The 24,269-nt window shown below is 45.2% G+C and overlaps 1 protein-coding gene across 1 annotated transcript in view; it reads left to right on the top strand.

Annotated features, from left to right (window-relative positions):
* The window catches only part of DNAI1 (dynein axonemal intermediate chain 1), a 145,807-nt gene that overhangs the window by 69,208 nt on the left and 52,330 nt on the right, over positions 1-24,269 (top strand). The window contains exons 14-15 of the mRNA XM_075136250.1: positions 16,372-16,461; positions 22,360-22,447. Of these exons, the coding sequence (XP_074992351.1) occupies positions 16,372-16,461; positions 22,360-22,447 (178 nt within the window). The remainder of the gene's footprint in view (positions 1-16,371; positions 16,462-22,359; positions 22,448-24,269) is intronic.

The raw sequence follows: 24,269 nt of genomic DNA, 5'->3' as shown, positions 1-24,269 counted from the left end.
ACAACTGAGAAGAGTGCTTTTTTTCTTACCTTTCATCTCTGGGATATACTAAATGTTTTAGGTGTAAAGCATTCGGAAGCTGGAGCTGTTCAGAAACAGGGATTGATAACTGAAACTATCATCTGCTGTGTCAACATTTGTTTCTGCTGTTCAATCTCCCTCCTAAAACACATCTTATTCAATAGATTTATTTCCACTGTGTGCTTCTAGTTCACCTTCACATCAAACCAAAAGGACGTTATTTCTGCTTGCTGCTGGGACTAGTATAGAGCCAATATTACTGCAGAGGGTCTGGAAATATGGTTTTTTTTACTCACCATCAGAATTACTGACTAAATTCCCACTGCAGAGTGTTGACCCTAAGATCTGCAAAGGGAACATTCCTTTTGGCTGTGTTTAGAGCAAATCTCAGCTGTGGCAGACTTGCCCTTGTGCACAGTGTGGTTTGGAATTGCTATAGAGACATCCCTGGTTAGAAAAGCAACTTGGTTCATTGTTAATTTACTGAAGCTGATCTGGCCTCCCTGAGGAGCTGATACCATGGAGCTTCAGATGGCATCCTGAAAGAATTATTTTCTTTCTTATATTCGTTCATTGGAGGAGAAAGGTCTGGCCAATGCTTGCTAATTCTTCACCAAATGCCATTCAGGTTAAATGTGACACTCGTGGTTAGGACAAAAAGGACAAGGCAGGACGGTAATAGTCTGCAAACTGCCAAAGGAAACTAGAAGGAATGTCAGCTTGCAGAATGGTTTCCCAGTGGAACTTGTGGAAGGCCCATCTCAAATGTAAACCAGATAAAACACACCTGAGACTTGCTCACTGGAGTTTGTCCCATAATTGTGTGATCCCTTCTCCATCTCTACTTTCCATGTTCTAATCTAAGTCCTTAAATAAGTCTACACTGAATCTTGGCAGCTCATGAAGCCACCCCAGACTCACTAAGGTCTTGTTTTGCTAATGGAAGTAAATGAGTTCAGTTACAGAATCCCTTTAAAGTCAGCATGACCTGCTGTTCTCCGCCCCACTCCGTGCTGCTGGGCACAGCTCCACAGAAAAAAGGCCTTTCCAGGAAGCTGATTGTATTCGCTGCACTTAGGAGAAGAAAAAGCATTTTGTTCATAATCCACTGTCACACCAGCATCATTGTTTCATTTCTGATGACGGGCAGTCTTCTAAATCTGTCATTTGCAGTCATACAAACAGATTTTGCAGCTTGCATTGCCTCTGAGATGTTACTGCTTCATATAATATTTTGTTCCTTTGGCTTCAGGCAAACAAAGAGTTTGATGCTAAGAAAATAAAAGAAAAAGAAAAGACAGAAGGTTGTAATCAAGGTCAGAATAAAGATCGGCTGTCTCAGAACAGGCTCAACGCCCTTCCTGTGGCCTTCACTGCTAAGGAGCACAAAATAGGTGTTTGCTGGGGTACTTCAGTGGAAAAACTCATTCAACTCTGTGAGGATACTGTTAGAGGATAATTCTAGAGGAGAAACAGAAATTTGGAGAAGAAAGGAGACCAACAAAGACCTGAAACCAAGGAGGCTGGACCCAAGCTAGGGATGAGGAGCATCAGGATGTGAGCTGGCAAGTGGGAGAATGTAGCCTGAAGGGATAATAGAGCAGAAACCTGATGGTGCGAATCATTTAGCACAAAACCTCTAGGGTAACACAAGCAAACTGCATCTCTCATACTGGGTCAGTACAATGTCTGCACAGAGGACCTTCTTCTCCAGCCCCAGCTTTCTCCTACTTTTTTCTTGCTACCAGCCCTGCCTTGCATACCTGGCCCAGTGCAAACTGGGCAAAAAGTCTAATTAACCTCTGATGTCCCAAGAGTGAAGGAGGCCACTGTATCCTCACCAGAGAGGTCACTGAGTCATTCAGCGCATGCACAGAAGTACAGAAGAGTGGGAAGAGCATCCATGGGCCAGCCAGGGTGCATTTGGGGTCCAGATACCTCAATCTGTCAGAGACTTCCTTGTTGGAACAGTCCTTAGTTGCAATCCTGCGCCCTACACTGAACTCTGTGTCCAGTAACAGGCTGTTGCAGCAGCAGCTGAGCCAGTCTGTCGAGGACCAGACACTACACTGTCATGTAGTGCTTCCTTGTCCTCTCCTGGAGGAGGAGGGAAGTGGGGACAGGAAGGGCTGTGCTTGGGAAGGGTTGCCATGTGCATGCTGTAGAAAACAGAGTCAAGATCAGCAGCTTTTGGTTGTCCTTAGTTGCTGGGAGAGCTCACTGCAGAGTCACGGCCCTGCTGGAGGAAATCCTATCTCCCACAAGGTCAAGTTTCACCATATTTTGGAAAGGCTCTGCTGAGCCACAGAAATGCATCTGGAAGCTTTGGGCTCATTTAGGCATGGTGGAGGTGGCGGAAAGTGCAAGATACTGCTGTGGCAGCAATGCTGGATAAAATCTTCTGCTGCATGTTTGTACCGTGTTCAAAACCTTTTAGACACTTTTTGAGCCACTTTAAGGTTAGGCAAGGTAAGTGTCCAAATGTTTCTTCCTAAGTATCTTTGAAAATAATGAACAAAATCCCTGATCTTTTAACTTCAATGTTGCATTTTTTGAGATGGTATCAGACTGCACCTTTTGGAGATTCAGTTTCTGTAGCTGGTTATTTTTAAATTGGCATGGATTTTTGTGGGTTAGAAATTCTCTTGCAAAACATCCCTTGCAGATCATGTAATGTTTGTCTGAAAAGGGAGATTTTTCTGTTTTGATGCTGCTTTTCCCTCTGTTCTTCATACAGCTGCTGAACTTACTTTCTGCTTTCTGCTCTCACTGCTGCTTGCTAAATAGATTCTCCTCCAGTGCTGTATTGTTCTTCTCCCTCCTCTTCCTTTTACTTCCTTTTACCCATCTTATTGTGGGTTTTCAGGTTGTTTATTTCTTTTCTAGTGTCTGCAAGCAAAATATAAGTAATTTTCTTTGCTTGTTAGTTTTACTAGTGCTAGTTTGTGGAGAAAAATTCACTTATAAAATTTAAGAGTCCCTGAAGGCCTTGGGATGTTGGAAAATGTTAGCCTGAGTTTTAAAAGGGCAGAGAAGTTGAAATGCATTTTTTGGTTGCTTGGATCTTTGAATCCTGTTCTACTGCTTTATAGCAGTTACAAAAGCTAACTAAATATTTAATAGGAATCAGGAAACCATGTTGGATCTTAGTGGAAAAAATGTATTTCTTTGCTGGCCTATAAATCTGACTGATGATTGCTGGATCTTCAAAATAGGTGTAGAAAACGTATGGACTGGATGGGTCTTAATGGCACTGATGCAGCCCGTGAAACAACAGAGTGTTTCTCTGAAGAGGATGAAATAGAGATAAGAAAGCGATAAGGGTAGAACTAGAGGCAAGCTGGGCAGGGATGGTGCAGGCAAGGTCACACAGATACATAGCGAGATGTGGGGAGCCAGGGCTGGCCGCAGCTCCCACCCTTCTCTCACCCCCAGTACCACGGTGAGCTGCCACAGCTCGGTGCAGTATCCGGGACCCTCAGCACTCGGCAGACCCCAGGGCCGGCTATCCCTGTCCCTGCTGCAAGCCTGGTCGATCCTGTCATGATAGGAACTTTCTGTCCATCACATTACTGTTGCCAGCTCTGATTTAGCAGCATCAGACAGCTTGGGGATTTGGATGCGAGCCTGCCTGCTGTGTGTGTCTGCTTTCCCTGCACACGGAGCAGGGAACTTCATATTTTGTCTGCAAATTGGAAATCCTGCTCGATAAGCATGGTCAGAATTGAAACTAAGAGCTGTGAATTGCAATTGTTTAAATACCCCCAAACTTTTCTGGCCTCTGGCACCCATCGCTCAGCCGCGTGCTGTGTCTGACATGGGAACACAGCCACTGACAGGACAAACAGGTGAAAGTCTAATGTCTCACCTTGGCTGTTAACATACCAGCCTAATAAATACAGTGGGAAGTGCTGTGAGGGATAATAAACAAGCAGATTCCTGGTGAAACGCTGTACAAAGCAGAGCATCCGAGTCCCAGCAGGAAGAAAACAAACTGAAAGTAGAGCCAGCCTTATCCAGTGCTATTTATAACTGAGCTCTGCTTCCTCCAGATAAATCTGAGTTTCTGAAGCACGAGTGATGCACAAGCCCCAGGCTGGGCCTTTGCCCTGCATCAGTGGCGCTCCCATGGCCCTGCTTTCTGCTCAGCTCGGTGCCGAGTCCCTCCCAGTATCGTTGAATGTGCTCTTTGGTAGGAGAGGTTTTACTACCCTTTTTTTGCACCCAAAATTTGTGGGTGTTGTGTGAACGCAGTGATGAGGTGGGCTTGATTCTTTGCTCCTGTCTGCTGATCTTAAGCCCTTGAATTCATTGGTGCTCAAGAGATGGTGCCTGGGGTTGTGAGTCCCAGGAAGATGCCATCAAGGTGGAGGGCACTTGATCTAGCTGTGGGAGAGAAGTGATTTTCAGAAGAGGAGTGTTTATGGGGCTAAATACGACATGGGAGTTTATTTTACAGTGTGTCCTCATTGCTGGTGAACACATCTAACTGTTTTCCCTCGGCTATCAGGAAGCTTTCAAGACTTTGGAGGAGAAAACCCCAGGAAGACTTGTAGTAAAGCTTGCAAGTAGCCATATGCTGCTAGAATTTTTTAGGTGGGAAGTTCTTGCTATTGCCTGTAGCAGGAGCAAGCATCTTCTACCAGATAAGCCTGGTATTTGCTGGTACCCATGAATAAAGCCATCAGCCAGCCTCATGCCCATGAGGGTTGAGGGCTGCTCCAGGAGCACCCAGGCATTACTGTGCTGTGTATTCTGGTCCAGGATGTTTTGAGATGCTTTTGGTTATCATAGCAATAGGCTGAAGAGTTCTCTCTCCTGGATCCTTTCTTGGTGAGATATGGTCCTGCCAAGCTGCCTGCCTTGGATGCTGTCTAACTTCTTTGTAGATGAAGCAGCTGCCTTCATTTCCATACCTATCTATGGTTACCAAGCCTGTCAGACACCCTGACCCTCCTAACCAGCATGTTTATTATCTGGAAAGCTCTGTTACACAAAAGACAGTAGGTAAAGTCAGGAGACATCTGAGTAAATTCCTACTTTTGTTTCAGATAGGATGGCAGGGAGTACCTTAGGTCAGAGTTGCTCATTAAAGATGTAAGAGAGATGAAGGAAGCCCAAACTGACTGGAAGGCATTGGGATCTTTGAACATTCATCAGGTGTCTAAACCATTTCCTCTCTAATGCAAACAGTACAGCCAAATATTTAAATATTACTGGCTCACCTTTAGGAAGAGTTAGTCCTTGCAGACCTTATCTCTTTAATGGCTTCTGTCATGGGAGCAAGTTTACTTCCTAAGCACATTGAGCTGATCCATTCTGTCTTGTTGCATGATTTTACGGTAAAACATCAACGCATTTTTCTACAAAGGACAGAATAGCACTGAGAACCCTCCTTCACTTGGCAGCTCCCTTATCTGCAGATTACTGTCATAGTTGAAACATTTGCATTTAAATGAAAACCCAGATTTTAAGATAGGACCATTTTTCAATGAATTTATTTTTAAGTTTATATATATATATGCAAATCAAAGTAATTTTTATTTATATCTCTCCATCAGCTTTTACTCACACTCAAAAGACTTGTCTGCTATACAGAGCAGTCTCATCTATTGCAGTGAATGAAACAGTCACACGGTGGTTGAACGTGACATGCAGTAAACTCGTGAAAGGTGAGACTGAATTTAAAATCAGATTGAACCTTCCTTTCTGGAACTGGGGAACTGTTCGCGAATCACAGAAATGAGAACTGGCAGAGGCCTTGAGAGTGTCCTCTTCTTCCCATCATGCCATCACAGATGTGATATCGTTTCTGAAGTGCTTTCTTCAAAATGAGATTGAGAAGTCTAGCTATCTTCACCAGTACTGACAGACTGGAGTTGTTACCTACTATGTCTTACATGGTACATACCTCTTAATGCATGTGAAAAAGATTCCCTCACCCCCCCAGCAGTATCAGTTTGCTGACTCCTGCACCAGCCTCTGATCCTTTTCTGCACTACTGCCACTTAGCCAGAAATTCCCTAATTTCTACTTGTTTATATGCTTTCCTCTTCCTGTCTGTGTCCCTCTGCACTTGTCTTTATCACGTTTCACCTTATTGCTTTCAGACTATGTCTCCAGTTTGTTAAGATAACTTTGAGTCCTGATCCTAACGTAATCCTTTGTCTCTAAACTGTGTCATCTGCAAATATTCTGTGTATTTTGCAATCCACTGTGCAACTTACTAATGAAAATATTGAATAGAACTGGATCCAGGACAGTCCCTTGTTTGAACCATCTACAGATGTTCTCCCAAGTGGTCAGGAAATCACTGATTATAACTCTTGAAATTCATTTTTCAATCACTCACCCAGTTCATAGTAATTCCATCTAGACCTTATTTTTTTAGCTTGCTTCTGAAAACATCACAGGGAGTATGCCAAAAGCCTTACAAAATTAAAGATAAATCACATCTACTCCTTCTCTCTAATCCTTTAGACCCATTACCCTGCCAAGGAAGGAATTAAATTTTGTTTGACAAGATCTTTCCTTGACAAGCCCATATTCACTCTTCCTTATCTTCTTATCTTGTATATATGTACGGATGACTTAATACTTTGTTCCAGCTCTCAAAGTTCAGCATTAGACTGACTGGTCCACAGTCCTTTAACCTATCCTTCAAGACAGGTTTTGTTTTGGGTTTTCTGGGGGCATTTTTGCCCTGTTCCTCCAGGACCTCTCCTGTCTTCTAGTTTTCATTGCTAATTGCTAATGATTCAGAGATTGCTTCAGCTGCTCCCTTAAGCACCCTAGGTTGAATTTCATCAGCCTTGCAGAGTTGGATGTATCTGTCTTATCTCAGCATTCTGGCCTGTGCTCCTTAAAGTTAATTTTGCTAAACGTCTAGTTACTATTTATCTTTTTATATGGCACTGTAAGAAAGAAGGCCTTAATACTTCTGCTTTACCTGTGGTTTGTCGTGGGACTTGCCTTCCTCTTTGCCCCAATAAATGGGGTCTAAGAGACAGAGGCTCAGATGAACCTTTCTGCGATATCTGATTTTGGCTCCATGCAGGCACCAGCCTCCTGGCCCGAAAAGTCACATTCCCCTCAAAAGAGAGTCTCCAACTTCTTCCCCATGCCGGTGTCTCAGACAGTGGCAGAAAGGTGTTAGTGTCCCCCAACTCGTGAGGGTTGCTTTTCTCCATGAAGTTTCTGAATGCGCAAAGACTCTTGAGCCTGACAGTGGCAGCCCAGTTCTCCCCATATGGCAGGCCTGATTCTTCCTTTCTGGGGCAGCTGCTCGTCTTTTGTTGTGGCTGGATTCATCCATTCGCTTTTACCAGCACCGTGTCTAGAGCTCAGGGATTGGATGGGGACAGGGACTAGACTTTCACACCAGGGCTTCTGAGAACAAAATCAAGGGCTAATGTCTTCTATGACGATGTTGAGCAAAACTCTTTTTTTTTTGGAGGTCTTTCATTCTTGCTAGACATTCCACAGCAGAAATGCTGTCTGCTTCCCAGTGTAATAGACAGGAATGGTAAAAAGCCCTGATACAAACCAGCAATCTCTTTTGCTGAGCAGGCACCACAGGGCAGGAGCCCTTTATGCTGTACCCTGCCATCCTGGCTCCAAGAAGGGCATGCTGGTCACTCCATAGTTCTGGTCCCCCTCACTGAGGACCATGGCTTACCTCCCTGCCTGCCTGCCCGTTTTACCCTTGACAGGAAGCCCAGACTCACATGCAGCCAGGGCACAGCCAAATCTTCTTCTGCCACAGTGGTATCATATGGCCAAAGTGCAATCAGGAACTGGGAGCTCCTTCTCCCCCAAGTACAGACTTAGCCGAAGAGGCTGAGTGGGCTGCTTTGACTTAAATCTTGGAGTAAGCAGTCTGCACTCAGTTATCATAGCACTTTAAAATTGCCTCGAGTCAGAGTGAGTCATCTGGATTTAGCTCACTCTTTGCCTTTATCCCAACTAACCACAGTGAGGAGTGAAGCTTTCTGTCTGCCTTCTTCCCACCTCCGCATAGGACAACTTGTACTGCTGTCCAAATTAGCACTGGGGACTCCAGACGTTGCCCTGCTCCTCACCTCTAAAACTTGCTCTGCCTTTCTCTTGCTGCATAAAGACTGACACGGGAGTTATTTTGCATGTGAGTGAACTAGCCTGTGCTTTCTAGATGACCAAGTGAGTAATTTTGGGGGGTCTCTTGGGACTGATCGCAGGACAGCAGCCTTGCTTTTTCATGTTCTCCTCCAGGTACCTGGCCTTGACTTCATGTCTGGTAGCTGGCTGAGGATCCTCAGCAATGCGGCAAGGCCCACTTATGGTGCCAGGCTGGGGTGTGTGATAAGCAGCAAATGAAGAATAGCTGGCAATGTGCTTGATGGAGGGCATTTTGGGACTTTGTTGTAGAAGCACTACGTTGTCTCAGTAGCAAGGAGGGACAAACTATTTGCTCCAGCAAAACAGAAAGTCAGCGGACTCAGGATCAGCTGACTGTCTTAGGAGACTTTCACCACAGCGGATCCCTTGGGCAAACAGCAGAGGCAACTGGCACACAGGGGGGAATAAACAAAAAACTGGCAATTTGTCATCAACAGGAGGAGAATTCTTCTCTGCGGGTAATGACCTGATGTTTCTGGATGCCGCTCTGCTGAGAGTCGCTGGCAGGAACCAAAAAGAAACACATTTGGAGGTGACAGAGGGAAGAAACAAGAACTGCTTCTTAGCTCAAATCAGAGACTGCTGTAGGGGAGTCCATGAGAATATTCACTCCAGAGCACAGGAGATATCAGCCTGGCTCCAGAATGTGTGACCTATGGAGCAATTTATTGTAGATCAGCACTTCAGCATGAGCCCTCAGCATGATGCTGAGGCAGACTGGAAAACAGGATAGCAGTGAAATGGAGAAAGTTTCCTCTACAAACCAAAGGTGCCCACTGTTGGACTAACACTTCCAGGTTTGAGTGGGTACTCCTGATTGGAGTTTGGTCTGTCTGCCTCTGCAAGCATCCACACTGTGTTCATCTGTCAGCTGGTCACCTGGGCCATTGTGTGATGGATGCAGCCAAACTGCATCCATGAGATCTTGTGCCCTTGCTAAATCACAGCACATGTTCAGCTCTTTTACCCTGTGAGAGTCCCAGAGGTTTGCTGGCGCTTTGCTTTGGCCCAGGCTTGTGCATAAAGACACTGGGGAAATATGGTTTTGAGAGTGGGTTTGTGTCTGTGCTTTGCTCTCAGGGCAGGCACAGCTAGAGCGAGCTGAGGGCTGATTCCCTCGCTGTGTTTGCATGCTTGCTCAAGAAGCAGATGTTTGCCAGTGGGAAGCCTTGAGTAAAGGTCTTCAGCCAGTGGAAGTGTAGGGAGAAATGTCCGAATCTCTCTACTTAGCCCTGTGTGCCCAAGGTATGGGGAAAATAGGGTGGCTGGGAGAGCCCAGAGGGGCATCACTTGTGCTCCCGTGATGCACAGCTGCGCTCCTGCAAGATACTGTGGCTCCGTTCAGCTACGGAGCCAGATGGGTGAACTCCCTGAGCTGCTGGGCTGGGCAGAATGGCAAGCTCTCTCAGAGGGGCCCATATGGCTGCATCTAGAGCTCAGCAGCGAATTACAAAGAAACTCTTGAACCACAGAAACAAAGGCTTGTGTCTAAAGCTGAGTATTGTAGAAAAGCACAAAGAGAAATTAATACAGAGAAAGTGAAGGTGTAAAATGAACTGTGATTATCCTGGATCATAAAAGGGAAGGGGAAAATATTTGGGAAGTATATTAGAAGTTAAAGGTATGAAGAATATAGGCTCATTACTAAAGCAAGCTTTCAGCTAATACTGAGTGGTATGGAGAAGGACGAAATATTTGATGCTGTATTGTTTAATCTTACAGTAAGTGTCTGAGACTGGCTGCTTAGTATGATTAATATAACAAGAGGATGAAAGCACAGGTCAGAATACGGAAAGAGCATGTTAAAGAATATTTAGATGAGACAGGTTCTTGCTCATCAGCAAGATTGGCTTAAACATACCCTGGAGTACTTAAAGAACTAACCAGAGCAATTTCAGACCATTAGCAAGCATTTTAGGGAGTTTTTGGGCTACATCCATCCTGTATTTTAAGCAGAAGCTGGTGTTTATGTGCAAGCCCATTTACAGCATCCGACCTGATTGAGTACCTTGACTCAGAGGCAGGGTTGGGGTGTGCTGTGGGGCATGGATGAAGGGAAGAATCACTCTGCTCTTGCCTATAGACTCACACACATTCACATACCTGTGACATGGGCAGACTGGAATAGTGATACATATAAAGTCTGCTGTCATCAATCCCAAAACACTTTTTAGTGATGCTGTAGAGTCAACGTCTGGCAAAAGAGGTTTCTACAGGTGCTTTCCTCAAAGGGAATGTCCTTGCATGCAGCAGGGACAGTCACATTGACAGGGTACTGGAGCCCAGAGACCAGTGTCTGGACAATTCACCCAGGCTAGAGGCATCCTAAGCCAGCCACAGGGACTCAGAAAGTGCGGGTGATAGCACAGCAGTGCATCAGGCTGCACTCTAGCCTTTAGGAGAAGCATGGCCATTGAAAGGAGGAAAGGTCTCAAAAGGCCGGAAGAAGTGAAAAAATATCTGGAGGAAAATGGTAGAACCGGACCCAGGGAATTACTGACCAGCCAGACCTATTTCGATGATTGCAAAAACACTGGAACAAAGAGCAAAACCATTTATAAATGTCTAGATAATGAGGTGATTCAGGGAAGCGGGCATGGATTTGTCCAGAAGAAATTGTCAAGCCAGTATAATTTCTTTTCTTTCTTTTGTTTCAGAGAAATGGGCCTCATGAAGAAGGGGGAGGCAGTCAAGGTTATCACCTCTATCCATCTTGACTTGATTAAAGCTTTTGATTCAGGCTCACACAGTGACATTCTTATAACCAAAGCAGAGAAATATGAATTAGTAAAATCACCGTAAAGAGGCTGCTCGGGTGGCTCAGGCAGTGTACTCAAAGAGGAGTTATACAGAGCTTGCTGTCATACTCTGAAGATGCTTCAAGTGAGACCCTCCAGCTGTCAGTCCTGATCTTCTTTTGATCAATACTTTCATTAACAACTCTGATTACAGAATAGGGAAGCCCCTTGGGAGGACAAGGCACTTTGCAGGACATGATTATGTTCAAAATGATCTTGATAAATTGGAAGAAAGACCCAAAATCAATGTGATGAAATCCAATAAAGACAAGAGCAAATACTATGTTTAGAAAGGGGAAATTAAATGTACAAATACAAAACAGGAGATGACTGGTTAGGCAGCAGGGTGCTGGAAGGGAAGAGTATAATAGCAGATCACACCAATGGTCAGCAATGCAATACTGTTGCACAAAGACATGTGTCATTCTGATTTATTAGCAGGAATGTAAGATAGAGGAGGTTGTAACTCCTGTCTGCTAGTGCCTAGGAGTGGCCCTGTACCGTGTGTTTGCAGCTGCAGAAAAGGGCTGACGGGGAAGAACAGGAATGGTGAAGACTTGGAGAGCAGGACCTGGAAGCAATTAGTTTTGTTGGGTTGGGAAAAAAGAGAAAGGAGCAGTAACACAGCAACCTTTTCTTGCCCATTTGAAGACTGTTATAAAAAGGGGAATAAACCGTTGTTCTCTGTGTCCGCTGGGGAGATGGTAAGGAGTAATCGGCTTGACTTGCGGTAAAGGAAATTTCCTGTATAAGGCCAATTAAGCACTGATGTATCTACAGGGAGGTTGTTGAGTGCCTGTTGTTGGAGGCTTGTGAGAACAGCCTATGTGAATTGTCACCAATGGTAGGGGGATATCTGATCCTGCCTCAGAGCAGAACAGATATCCTTTTCACGTCCCTCCAAACCCTGCATTGCCATGATGGCTTTGCTTAGGATTGTACTGATTGCCAGGTTGGCACTGGAAGGAATTTGTCCCCAGGTCATATTGGCAGGGACCTTCCTCAGCAGTCCAAGGAGTTGTTTGCTTGCTGGAGTCATCTGAGCGTCTTATTTGGCCAGTTCATGTAAGGGTGACCTGGGGATTTGATAATGCCTTTGTCTTTCCTCTTCTCTCTTGTGGCAGACTTTGTTAGTTTTTTTAGGCATTGAAGGACCAAAATGCTCTTATTTCACTTAGGGCAGGTGTCAGCAGGGCCATGGTACTCCAATGGTGACAAAGGGCTCCTTGAAGGGTAATTAATAGAAAGGGAAGGAATTGCTCGTCACTCAATGTGCATGTGTTGCATGTGGCACCCCAGAGTTGAGCTTTGGCAAGCTGAGGGCCAGCCAGAGGGATTTGTGTTTGCAATAGCAGGTGTCACCTTACAAGAAAGGCAGGCAGATCCTGCTGTGGCTGCCTGCAAAGCACTCAAGTCAGCCTCATGGCTGCGATGATTTTGACCAATTGTATTTTGTCAGTGCGAGTGACTAACAGCCTCCGTGCAATGAAAACTGATCAAGCATTATTTCTTTTGTAAGAATGACATCAGAAACATGGGAATTTTCAAACCAGATCGGATAAATGGTCTAATCTCGTGCTGGACAGGAGCCATTATCAGCTGCCATAGACAAAGATGGTAGTATTCCCTTGCTAAGAATGAGTGGATTATTGCCCTGCTAACCTGCTGTACATAGCAGTGAACATGCAGGTTTTAATCTTTATTTTTCTATGAACAAATAGGGGTTTGGATAGTCTCAACCTCTTTGGTGGTGTTGGGTTGACGGTTGGACTCGATGACCTTAGAGGTCTTTTCCAACTTTAATGATTCTATGATTCTATGATTTATAAATAAACAGGCTTTAAGAAATAAAAATTAAAAAGTGGTAGGCTCTTCTAACAGCAATGAGTTTCACACACTAGTTTTGCACTGCAAAAATAGTCAGATTAAAGATCACACCGAAAAAATAGCAGTAGATCCTTGATTTTATTACAGGTCCCATCATGATCAGGCATAGCAAATGACTTGCTGCTTTGTGTTTACTTGTCTCCTTTCTGCTGTTTACACACACTTTCCTTTCTCACGTCGTTCTTTACTCTTACTGTATCATAATTGAACTTTTGCTGTAAATTGTCTCGTGTAGCCAAAATCCTGGGTTGATTATCACATTTCAGGGAAGAATTAACTTCTTGGCACTACGCACACAATTGCCTGGTTCTCTCATCAAATGCTCCACCCTGCACAGCATGGATACTGCTAATGACAGGAGGTTGTGCCACGTTCACGGGCCTCTGAGGGCAGAGAAAAGGCCGGTTCTGAGCAGATGCCCGATTTGATTGCAGTATCATGAAGGCTAATTACTCTAATAAGCGTTTATGGGATTCAGAGATCAGGAGAAAAAAGATCACAAACACTATTAAGGTGTCAGAGGTGTTGAAGGAAAATTGAAAGTATTAAGTGCCAATTTCTGTTTTCTGAAATTCAAGGTAATGTCGCTGAGAGCTGCTGACAGTCATCTGAGAGCAGAGCCTGATGCCCTTGAGGGACTGTATTCAAACTGTCTACAGTATGTACCTAACTCAGGTACTGTTGACTGCTTTGAATGTAGGAGCAAGAGCACCCCAAACAAATCAGCCTACTTGCTTTTTGGGCCTAATGACTCCACCTGTCTGTGGAACAGATGAAGAAAACCTAACTGAGTACTAATAATAGGAAATTTGAATAGATTAGGGAGAGGGTATTTGGAGTGGGTGAACCCTGGGGAAAAGGTCTTTGCTTGGGGAATGCTGAAAGGAATTGGCTTGGGAAAAAAAACATGAGCTCATGATAGCGCTTACGTTGTCAGTCACCTCCAGATGAGGTTCCTGCAACGCGTTGTGTTAGCATAGACATGAGAACTCAGGAGTTGTGTCTGCACAGGGTGATCGGGGTGGACTCCAGCCGCTGAGCCTTTATTCATGTATTTTCTACTGGTGTGATGGGCTGTCACTTGGCTCTAGTTTGGGTGCAAAATGTCTACGCTGTACTTGGCAAGAGCAGAGCTGGGAACTCAGCTGCACCCTGCACAGCTCAAGCAGAGCTCACTAATGAGTGCCTGGATGTACACTCTGATAAGGGGCAAGCTGGGCTCTCTCTTCAGAGAGGGCCTGGACCAGCTCTGATCCTAGCGTGTGCATTGTGTAAGCAACCTAGACTTCAGGACGGCTCAGACCCACGCTGATGGCAGTACAGGTATGTGTCACCTGCATTTGTCTTCCACGTGCCGCTCAGGGCATCGCTGAGTTCAGGCTGCAGGTTTCAGACACTGGAGAGCCCCTTTTTTTTTGCAGTGTAGTCAGTCCTGTCCCAGTAGAGGATATCTGAGCCACTTGTGCTAGCTGCTCCCAGGTTTAAATGGCAAAACCTTTGCACAGTGTTTTCATAGGAGAAATAGCTTTTCTTGAGAAATAGCTTCCCCTACATCAAGCGAAGTCAGTTTGCCTTATAGGCGGGCTGGGAATTGTGATGATTTTTCCCAAATATTTGGGAAAGTAGACTGAAGAGGAAGAACATGAATTAGAGGAGAGCTAAACGGTATGTTGGAGAGCTATTTGTGTGTTGGACATACAAATAAAACTTGTTATTGTCAGACAATTTTAGAGTAGCATTTTAAAAAGCTCTGACTCTTTTTCTGTGCCCAGTATGAGACATGTTGGGCATGTGTTTGTAACCAGTTCCCCTGAACTCTGCGTTTTTCACTTTGAATTAAAACTCCTCACTACACCAACCCCTTCATCTGAAGCAGCTGCTGGTGACTGTCATTGTCAGCAGTAGCTCATGATCCCAGGGAGGTCCTGGAATAGATATACCCAGCACATTTTGTGCACGATGGCCAGCCTTGGAAATCACTGTTCTCCATATGTGCCATTGAACCTGTCTTTTTATCATTAGCCATTTTATTCTGGGTATTATTGAATTACACCATTCCTTTAACGCCAGATAGCAGAAATGGTTCCATTTGGAGACTTACGATTTCTCCTGTGCAAGGATGTTCAAAGGTATATGCCACTCGAGACACTTCAGGTTCACCTTATGGACATGAAGCTAGCATTTTGATGTATTCTCAGATGGATTCTTTTATGTTTTATTTTTCCTTCCTCAGAATAGTGTGTTCTAGGTAGGAAACGTTCACTAGAGGATTAATTAATCTTTGCTGAGTCTCTTGCTGAATTTCATGCTCCACAGAACTTCATACTATGAACAATTTTAGAAAACAGAATTAACACTGTTTTTCCCAGGGAAGTATCATCAGAATACCCAATCTGTGTAATTAAAGTATTGCGAATCCTGCTTGTTTTCTGGGATAGGTACCAGATAAATAGCTGGTCATAGACAGAATATTTGGTAAGCTCTAGGATAATCATGCCCATTTATCATGTTTATGGGATTATGTTTAGGGAAATGTATCTGCTGCACTGCTTGGACAGGAACAGATATACCTTTGAAAACCTCAGCAGAACCTCAGCTGAAGTGCTTGTCCCCATCCTGAACTGACGGATGCCCACAGGAGTGTGTGCTGACAGGCCCAGTGACAAGTCATCCTTTTCCCTTCATTCTGATTGAATTCCCAGATCTGAAAATCGAGCGTTCTTAATGCTTTTGGTCTAACTGAAATGTCTCTTCTAAACTGTGAGCCATTTATCTGAGTTCTAATCTCTCCTGCTGAGCTGTCACAGTCAAAAGGCAAATCTCCTTACCAGGCAGACAGATGCTCTGAAGGTGTAGGGAGGATTTCAATTTTAATGGAGATGTTTTCATCTCCCTGAAACAGATGTGCCCGAAGGACCCATGTCACACGTTGCCTGCAAGGGCTCGTCGGCACCCCACGTAGGGACAGAAAGCTAATTTGAGGTTGTCTGGCTGAAAGGTAGCCATATGGCACTGCACTTGTAGTAATTAGCCAAATGGGCAGGCATTAGTTTGTGCAGGATCAGTGATGTACTCAGGTGTCTTAGGGACCTTTCTGTGGCACTGCTGGTGTTGTCTGGAGATGTCTTAGGGATCTCTGGGATGGTGTTGTGCCACAGTGCAGAGTACTGCATAGCTCAGATATACCTCACAAGGCCCATCCTTGATGGCAGTGCTCCTGTTGCTGCTGGGGGAGATGGCTGTGGGTAGGTGCAGAGTCCCCAGGTGTGGGGCTTTGCCCCCTCTCTGGAGCATCCCTGCAGGAAAGTGAGTGATGGGAGTGCTGGGGGCACTTGTGAAACTGCCTGTGGAGGCAAGGGTGTTCATACATGCTGTGCATCAGCAGCCTCTGGGGTGGAAACCAGCTGCTCTTTAGAAAGGATTTCAGAAGACCCTGCTGAGGGCATGAGACTCTGTCCTGCCAATGCTGAGTGCACTGTGCTGACTGGGACTGTCTTCTTGTTTTAAGGTCAAGTGGCAGAAGGATGACATGGACAACAATTTGAACTTTTTCTCCGTCTCTTCGGATGGGCGGATTGTTTCGTGGACTTTAGTTAAGGTAAAGTTGGTGGCAATTTTTTCCCCAGCCACGTTATAACCAATAGCCTCCAAAATTCAATGATGCATTAGTTTTATTTTTATTTATAATGAGCTAGATTTGAAAAGAAGTGGCAGCAAAAGATTGCAGGTGCAGTCTCAGTTGGGTCTGGGGCTCCATGTTAAACCCTGAAATGAGCAGAACCAGCCTACTCCTTTCTCAGGACCTAACCTTCATCTTGCCTGCACCTGTAGCACCCCACGGGCCTGAGTATGAAAGATCATTTTCCTGCTTTGCAGCTGCAGGAATTCAAGACTGGTCCTTGCTCTGAAACTTTCCTCATCCCAGGCGGGTCACCCAGAGACAGAGCAGAATAATCTACTTTCTTTCCCAGCTTTAAGACTCTGACCCCCAAAATGGTCCCCTACAGATTGCAATTCAGAACGGGAGAGGGAAGGTGCAAATTTCTCCCCTTGTGGCCAAAGTAGCACAGAGTAAGCTCGCATTTGCAGTGGGATGGCAACGTGCAATCAGACAGGCAGAGGGTTTCCCCCTGCCATGACATTGCCAGCTCACACCCAAGACAACCTCTGTTAACTTGTTTCCATGCCTTTGATCACTTTTTCTTTTGGGGTACATGCATTGATAGAAACTTAACATTAATGTCACTAAATGACCTTTAGATTTATGTCTCTGAATCTCAACATGTGTTTTTTCTGTTAGCTATTTGATTTTACATTTTCAAGATTTCGAAATCTTTTACTTAAAAAATAATTGAATTGCCCTTAATATGAATTTGAAGCAGCTGTCCCATTATTTCCTAGCAAGCAAAGAAATTTCTTTACATCCTTGGATGCTCATTTTTTCAACCTGTTATACCAAGCTACTCAAGGCTTGTCTGTTCTGAAAATTTTAGGCCTTGCTGCCACGGGCAGGGATTCATGTCTAACATTATATGTCAATCTTTGTCTCATGTTCACTTCAGGAGTGGGAGCCTCTTCCAATGAACATAGTAGGCGCATGCAGATGGCATTGATTATTAAGTTCTTTTCTGTAAACTCCTCCAGGTTCATACATGCAGCAGATATAAAAATCCCTCCTGCAAGTGTGCCCCAAGTCCTTCTCCGAAAAGAGCTCTCAGACCTCCCCGGACAGGGACAGGCTAACATCCCAGCACTCAACTCCTGTTTTATCCCCTGTATAGAGATGCCCAAAAGATTTATGTTGAAGTGGATAGTACATGCCTACAGCTAAACACATCCAGTTGAGGTGACTTGGCAGGTTACACCTATCAGCTGAGCCCCAGTAACTAAGTGTGCTCAGTCTCCTCCACTTAGGAGGCAAGAAACACTGGGTTAAGCCTCTTACTTCAGAGAAATGCCACAATTGGGACAACCTAAGAGTCTGCAGATGGACTCTGACGGCAGCTTACCTGGTAGAGGGTCTTTTTGCAATTTCTGTGATTCATCTGTGCTTAACTGTGTTCTCACATTGTAAGCTGGCTTTTTTCTGTCCCTTGATCATGTAGATATAGAAACATAGAATTGTAGAATCATTAAGGTTGGAAAAGACCTCCTTTGTTGCCAATATTCTTCTTTCTATCTGCAATTAAACATTCATAGGTACCTGGGAGTTTCCACCTCCCTAGAAAGTCATGTCATATCTGCGTTAGAAAAGGCTATTGCTGCTTTCGGGTCTCATTGACTAGGTGAATCGAAGCATAGCATAGAATAGAATCATAGAATCAAGTTGGAAAAGACCTCCAAGAGCTTCGAGTCCAACCATCAACTCAACACCACCATGCCCACTAAACCATGTCCCTAAGCACCTCATCTACACGACTTTTAAATACCCCCAGGGATGGTGACTCCACCACTTCCCTGGGCAGCCTGTTCCAAGGCCTGACCACTCTTTCAGTAAAGAAATTTCTCCTAATGTCCAATCTAAACCTCCCCTGGCGCAACTTGAGGCCATTTCCTCTCGTCCTATCGCTAGTTACTTGGCAGAAGAGACCAACACCCACCTCGCTACAACCTCCTTTCAGGTAGTTGTAGAGCGCGATGAGGTCTCCCCTCAGCCTCCTCTTCTCCAGGCTAAACAACCCCAGTTCCCTCAGCTGCTCCTCATAAGACTTGTGCTCCAGGCCCTTCACCAGCTTCGTTGCCCTCCTCTGGACGTGCTCCAGCACCTCCATGTCCTTCTTGTAGTGAGGGGCCCAAAACTGAACACAGGATTTGAGGTGCGGCCTCACCAGGGCCGAGTACAGGGGCACGATCACCTCCCTGCTCCTGCTGGCCACACTAGTTCTGATACAGGCCAGGATGCCATTGGCCTTCTTGGCCACCTGGGCACACTGCCGGCTCATGTTCAGCCGGCTGTCAATCAGCACCCCCAGGTCCTTTTCCTCCGGGCAGCTTTCCAGCCACTCCTCCCCAAGCCTGTAGCGTTGCCTGGGGTTGTTGTGGCCGAAGTGCAGGACCCGGCACTTGGCCTTGTTGAACCTCATACAGTTGGCCTCAGCCCATCGATCCAGCCTGTCCAGGTCCCTCTGCAGAGCCTTCCTACCCTCCAGCAGATCAACACTCCCGCCCAGCTTGGTGTTGTCCGCAAACTGACTGAGGGAGCACTCGATCCCCTCGTCCAGATCATTGATGAAGATATTGAACAGGACCGGCCCCAGTACTGAGCCCTGGGGAACACCGCTCGTGACCGGCCGCCAACTGGATTTAACTCCGTTGACCACAACTCTCTGGGCTCGGCCGTCCAGCCAGTTTTTTACCCAGCGAAGAGTGCACCTGTCTAGGCCGTGAGCCGCCAGCTTCTCTAGGAGAATGCCTACTTAAGCATCCTTGGTGTGACTTCTAAGACCTATATCCACTTAGCACAATGTAATTTCTACTTATTCCTTGCACTTCTGTTATAAACTTGGCCACACCCATGTGAAAAGCACTGTTTTAAGGTTTTTTTTAGGTGAAGTTAGCTCTGAAATTGCCAGAGCTGGTATGTACTTAGCAGGCAGGGGTGGAAAACAGCAAAGTTTTAGGTGCTGTCTGGTTTCTCTTTTTGGACGGAGATTCAACAGGGAAAGCAAGAATTAAACGGGCATTTTGTTACAATCTGTGGTTTTGTACCCAGCAAGGAGAAATGGACAATCTGCTTGAATTCAAGTTTTACAAAAGATCTATCTCTGGGTTTTATTTAGAATAAAATTGAAGAGTCTCCAGAGGTCTTCTATTTTTCAAATCCATAGTGCAAATAGGGAATAAATGAAAGAGAGCTTCGTTAATCTTTTTGACAGGACTATCCAGAAGTAAAGCTTCTTCAAACACTGATAGCTGTTTGACACTTCCACAGCTGAGAGCAGAAAATGAATAAATTCATTCTTACTTCCAGCTGGATATTTGGCAAGCCACACTCAAAATTTGGATAGAAGAGCTGTCAAATGTTAGCTAGGAACAGTTGATCTGCCTTGACCATAGTGGTTGTCTCTGTTAGAAATGGGCACAATCACTTTGGACAAATTTCATGAGGCAGCACGTGAGCTATGTGTGCTTAGGCTATCAATCTTGGCTTGGTTTTGGGTCATCATGAAGGTGTAAAATGGCAAGGAAGGATGCAGGAGTTCTGCAGCTGGATGACTCTCCCACCCTGGGTGCACACGTTGCCTATCAAAAAGGAGAGCTGTCAGAGCCACGTTAAGGAATCGGTTGGGATGCAGCCTGGCACTGCTTCTCAGGCTGATCCTCAGCAATCCCAGGTTTGATTAGTACCCATAGTTCACCCTTCCTACGTGACCTAGAGCTAAATTACTGAACAGCTCTGGGCCTTCTTCTTCACTTGAGGCTAAAACAACTAAAGGGAAACAGGCAGCTGCAAGGCCTAATTCACTAATGCTTACAAAATGCTTTACAATTGTTAGGTAGAAGCAACACATTATTGTTCAGTACTCCTCGAAGGCCAAACTGTCAACAGTCTGTTTACCCAGAGAAATATGTGAATGGCTCTGGTGACAAACAGCCCCAGGAACAGATGCATTCTCCAGACTGCAAAGCTGGGTATAAAATAAAAGCAGTGCGACAGGGGAGTCATCGCAAGTAAGATCCTTTGTGAAGGCGAAGCTGTCCACAGAGGCTTCGGCCAGGTGGAGGTGCTGGGAGGCATCTTCAGAGAAAGGCTGCAGAAAGGTGTGTGCTTAGAAAGAAGGTCTCGTGTGGTTTGCCTTTCTACTAAAACAGAGAGTAAGTGTGCTAGCACATCTCTGGGCCTGCCCAGATCACACATCTGACCTCTGTTAGACACACTGGGCATATCAACATGATCAGCTGCGGGCAGCTCCAAAGCTGCTGTTCAGACCAGACTTATGGTCACCAGCCATGGCTTTGACACAATAGACACTCTAGACACTCTCTGGAGACCAGGCAGACCTGTGAGCCTGAGCAGAGGCAAGTGCCTGCTCAGCATGTCCTGACTGCGCTCCCAGCAGCCCATCAGCACTCCTGTTTGGATGGGCAGCAAGCAGCATGTGGAATATGCTCTGATCCTGGACACTGCTCTTTCCGATTCTTGCACACGTACACCAGCATATATGGCCTTTCTCAGCAGCACTCCTGCCTTTACCCACTGAATCCAACTTGATGTAACCCATGTGCTGCAAGAAGAGTCACTAACAGAAGGTAGGACTTTGCAGATTGCAGGAGTCTTGTCCTGCTTCTTGCTACTCTGTCAGAGAACAGCTACTGCCATTGATAGGCCAGGGCACATGGGTGTGTGGCAGTGTAAAAATTAGTGAGAACGAACTACATTATTTTATGGGTTTTGACCTTTCTTGATCCTTCTGTAAATTTTTACCCCCAAAATATGATAAACAGAACAGAACACTGTCTCCACTGAACTGCAGTACTGCACAGATGTTCACAAGGTCTTCTCCCACCTTCCCTGACATGCAGTTCCCTGGGACTGACTTTGCCAGGCAGAATCTTCTTCCACCTGAGTCCTGCTCTGGGCTTAGAGAAGCTCCAACTAAAGCTTGATTCACTGAGCTAAGAAGTTATGTTTTGTTCTTACAGTGCTCCAGTGGGAAATCTGCAGATTCATGAAAACATCCAGTCCTCAGCCCACACTGATCACTAATTTAATCTTTAGTTCTTTGTTCTTTTTATGAGCCCCAGGGTATTCTTACATTCAAAACCAACTCCATTCTGCAGTGGTATTTTAATTCCCAAAGCCCTCTCATCGTTTCCTCATACTCACCCACATCGTGTCTATTTTCATCTGTCTTCTGTCTCCCACCTCGACTGTAAACTCTTCACGACACAGCCTTTTTGCCCTGTGTTCATACAGCACCTAGCATAGCAGTGTCGTGGCCTGCAATGAGAGCTCTTCAGAGCTCTGCTGATAACAGCAACATTGGGCGCTTTCCCTTGGGGGAGCTGCTTGATAGATGTTGTTATTTGAATCTCAGAGCCTGTGAGGCTGCTCTGGGGATAATGGGAAGATGGTAAGAAGCAAAGACTGACAAGTTACTATCCATTAGTGCGGGTTTTAGTTAGCTCCATGATAATATGCAACACCCATCTTAAACCATGCAGGGTGTTTTCACTTAACACAATGATTTAAGCTGACAGTGTCAAACTCCACTCAAAAACATTGATCCTGAAACCCAAAGCTTTCCAGGTCAGCTGCATGTGTCTGGGTGATATACCAGTGGCTCTCAGTTCCAGTGCACCAAAGCATCAGTTTCCTGGAGGTTTTATGTAGAACAGCATGTTAGCACGTTGCCAACTGCGAGCATGAAACATTAAGCAACTTTTGGACAGCTTTTTAGAATTCCTCCATAAAATTTGCCATTTCAAAGTACTGAATGTCTCTGTATTGTTGCTGTAAAGCCTGTTATTCATGTGGAATCTCCTCTGCCTGCAGAATGAGCTGGTTCATACAGATGTCATCAAGCTGTCAGTAGAGGGAACAACGATGCAGGGGCCAGAGGGGCTGCAGCTGCAAACGCTTGGTAGGAGCCCAAGTCCTTGCCATGCTGATTAATTACTGACACAAAGCCTCTAATCAGTCATTCTGGGGAATTAAATTGGGAGTGGGGTGTTGAGATGGAAAGGAGCTAAAGAAGGGTTAGTCCTCCTTGCTTTCATCATGTAGTAGGGCAAAGTCTGTCTGGAGTAATGGCCACTAATTGAGTCAAGTTTTCCTGGTTACATCTTGCTTTTACTTGCAGAAAAAGATGAACATTAATTAAAAAAATGTCTGTGTTACTGGGATATCCCGATGGGGACAAGGCACAGGCATTACCTCTATTTTTCAAAACTAAATCAGTTTTGTTCTTCCTACCAGACATTGATCTGGACTGGCCAAATCAAGATGAAAAGCAACCTTTGCCCTTTCCTGAGTGCACAGTTCATCCAGCCAGTGGTGGGATGTGCCTCATTGAGTTTTGGCTCTCTAAAAGCACAGCATCTATTCTGAGCTACTATGTTAAGCTCCCTCCATACAAGGTGGAGACAGTGCAGTCCTAGGTTGAATCCCCTCACCCTGGCCATCCTGTATTTGAGATAAGATGGGACGAGTCAGTTCTGGAGGTCCTGGACTACACAGGGAGCCTTGAGGAATCCCGTAATCATCCTACTGCACCTGCTTTTGGCTGCAAAGCTGTGGCCTGGGTTTGGATTTGCTCTGCATTTGAGGATTGCTGTCTTTCTAGGCTAGTAACTGCTGAACAATTCGTGAAAAGGTTTGCATTGCCACATAAGTTGCAAGAGACCGGCTAAAGCAGAACTCCCAGGAGCTTTGGGATTATTTGTTAGTGTTACTGGGAAATGGATTTTCAAAGACTTGTCTTGAATATTTAACAATCTATTTAAATGTTAAAAATGCAGACAGTATTACAGGGTTGAAACGACCTTAACAATTCCTTTGAGGACTACATTTTGTTAACATTTAAGACATAACATTTAAGACAGCTGCCTTTGCAGAAAGTTCTCTGTAACTATGTGCATCTAAGCCTTGTCTGCTTGTTCCTGTTTCTCGTCTGATGATTGCTGTGGGTATCCCTGCTGGTCAACAGACCCAGGTTGCTCTGGCGCTCAGCAGACATCCCATCTTCTGCTCAAGGACCCTGCTGAAATTTTCTTTCACCACCATGCGAACTGGCTTTCTTGGATGATGTTGCACCTGCCTCAGGAACAGAAGCCAGAAAATCTCAAGGAATCACATCCTGTTGTGGTTGACACCTATTTTAAACACAGTTCACAATGTTGCTCGATTCAGGGCTTTTGAAGTTAAGAGAATCCTTCTGTGTCTGGCAGAAGATTTCTTCCCAAATCACATACTTTGCTATTGGCTTTACTGAAGGGAGCCTGCTAAATGGCTTCTGAGCTAAGGATGAAACAGGCACAGGGAGGTATGATGTGGCGTTTCCTCTCTAAGCTCTTTTATGCATGGGAAGCCATTTATATTTTTGTGAATACTAAACAAACAGAAAAGATCTGTTCCTCCTCAATAGCAGGCAGGCCTGGTCCTCACAACTCTTACATTTGCACCAGGCATTTTAAATTCTTACCAAAGTGAATCCCGGGCCAATCTGTTCTTCCAGTTCCCTTCCAGTTCTTCCAGTTCCCTTTTCCCTTTCTCTATGTTGGCTTTTCAAATTGCAGGTCTTGGGGACAGACACAGCTTGGAAAGTGTTTGCAGAAGGGGTGGCTCTAATTTCTTTCGGGAGCTTCTGGCTAATAAATCACTTCTGAAAACAGTGGCAGTGTGTGTGTACTGTAGGCAGGGAGCGTGTGCTGGCCAGATGAACCAATTCTCTGTCTGACAGACCT

Source organism: Calonectris borealis, chromosome Z (genome assembly GCF_964195595.1).
Source record: "Calonectris borealis chromosome Z, bCalBor7.hap1.2, whole genome shotgun sequence".
Taxonomy (NCBI): domain Eukaryota; kingdom Metazoa; phylum Chordata; class Aves; order Procellariiformes; family Procellariidae; genus Calonectris; species Calonectris borealis.
This window is presented reverse-complemented; position numbering and strand designations above follow the sequence as displayed.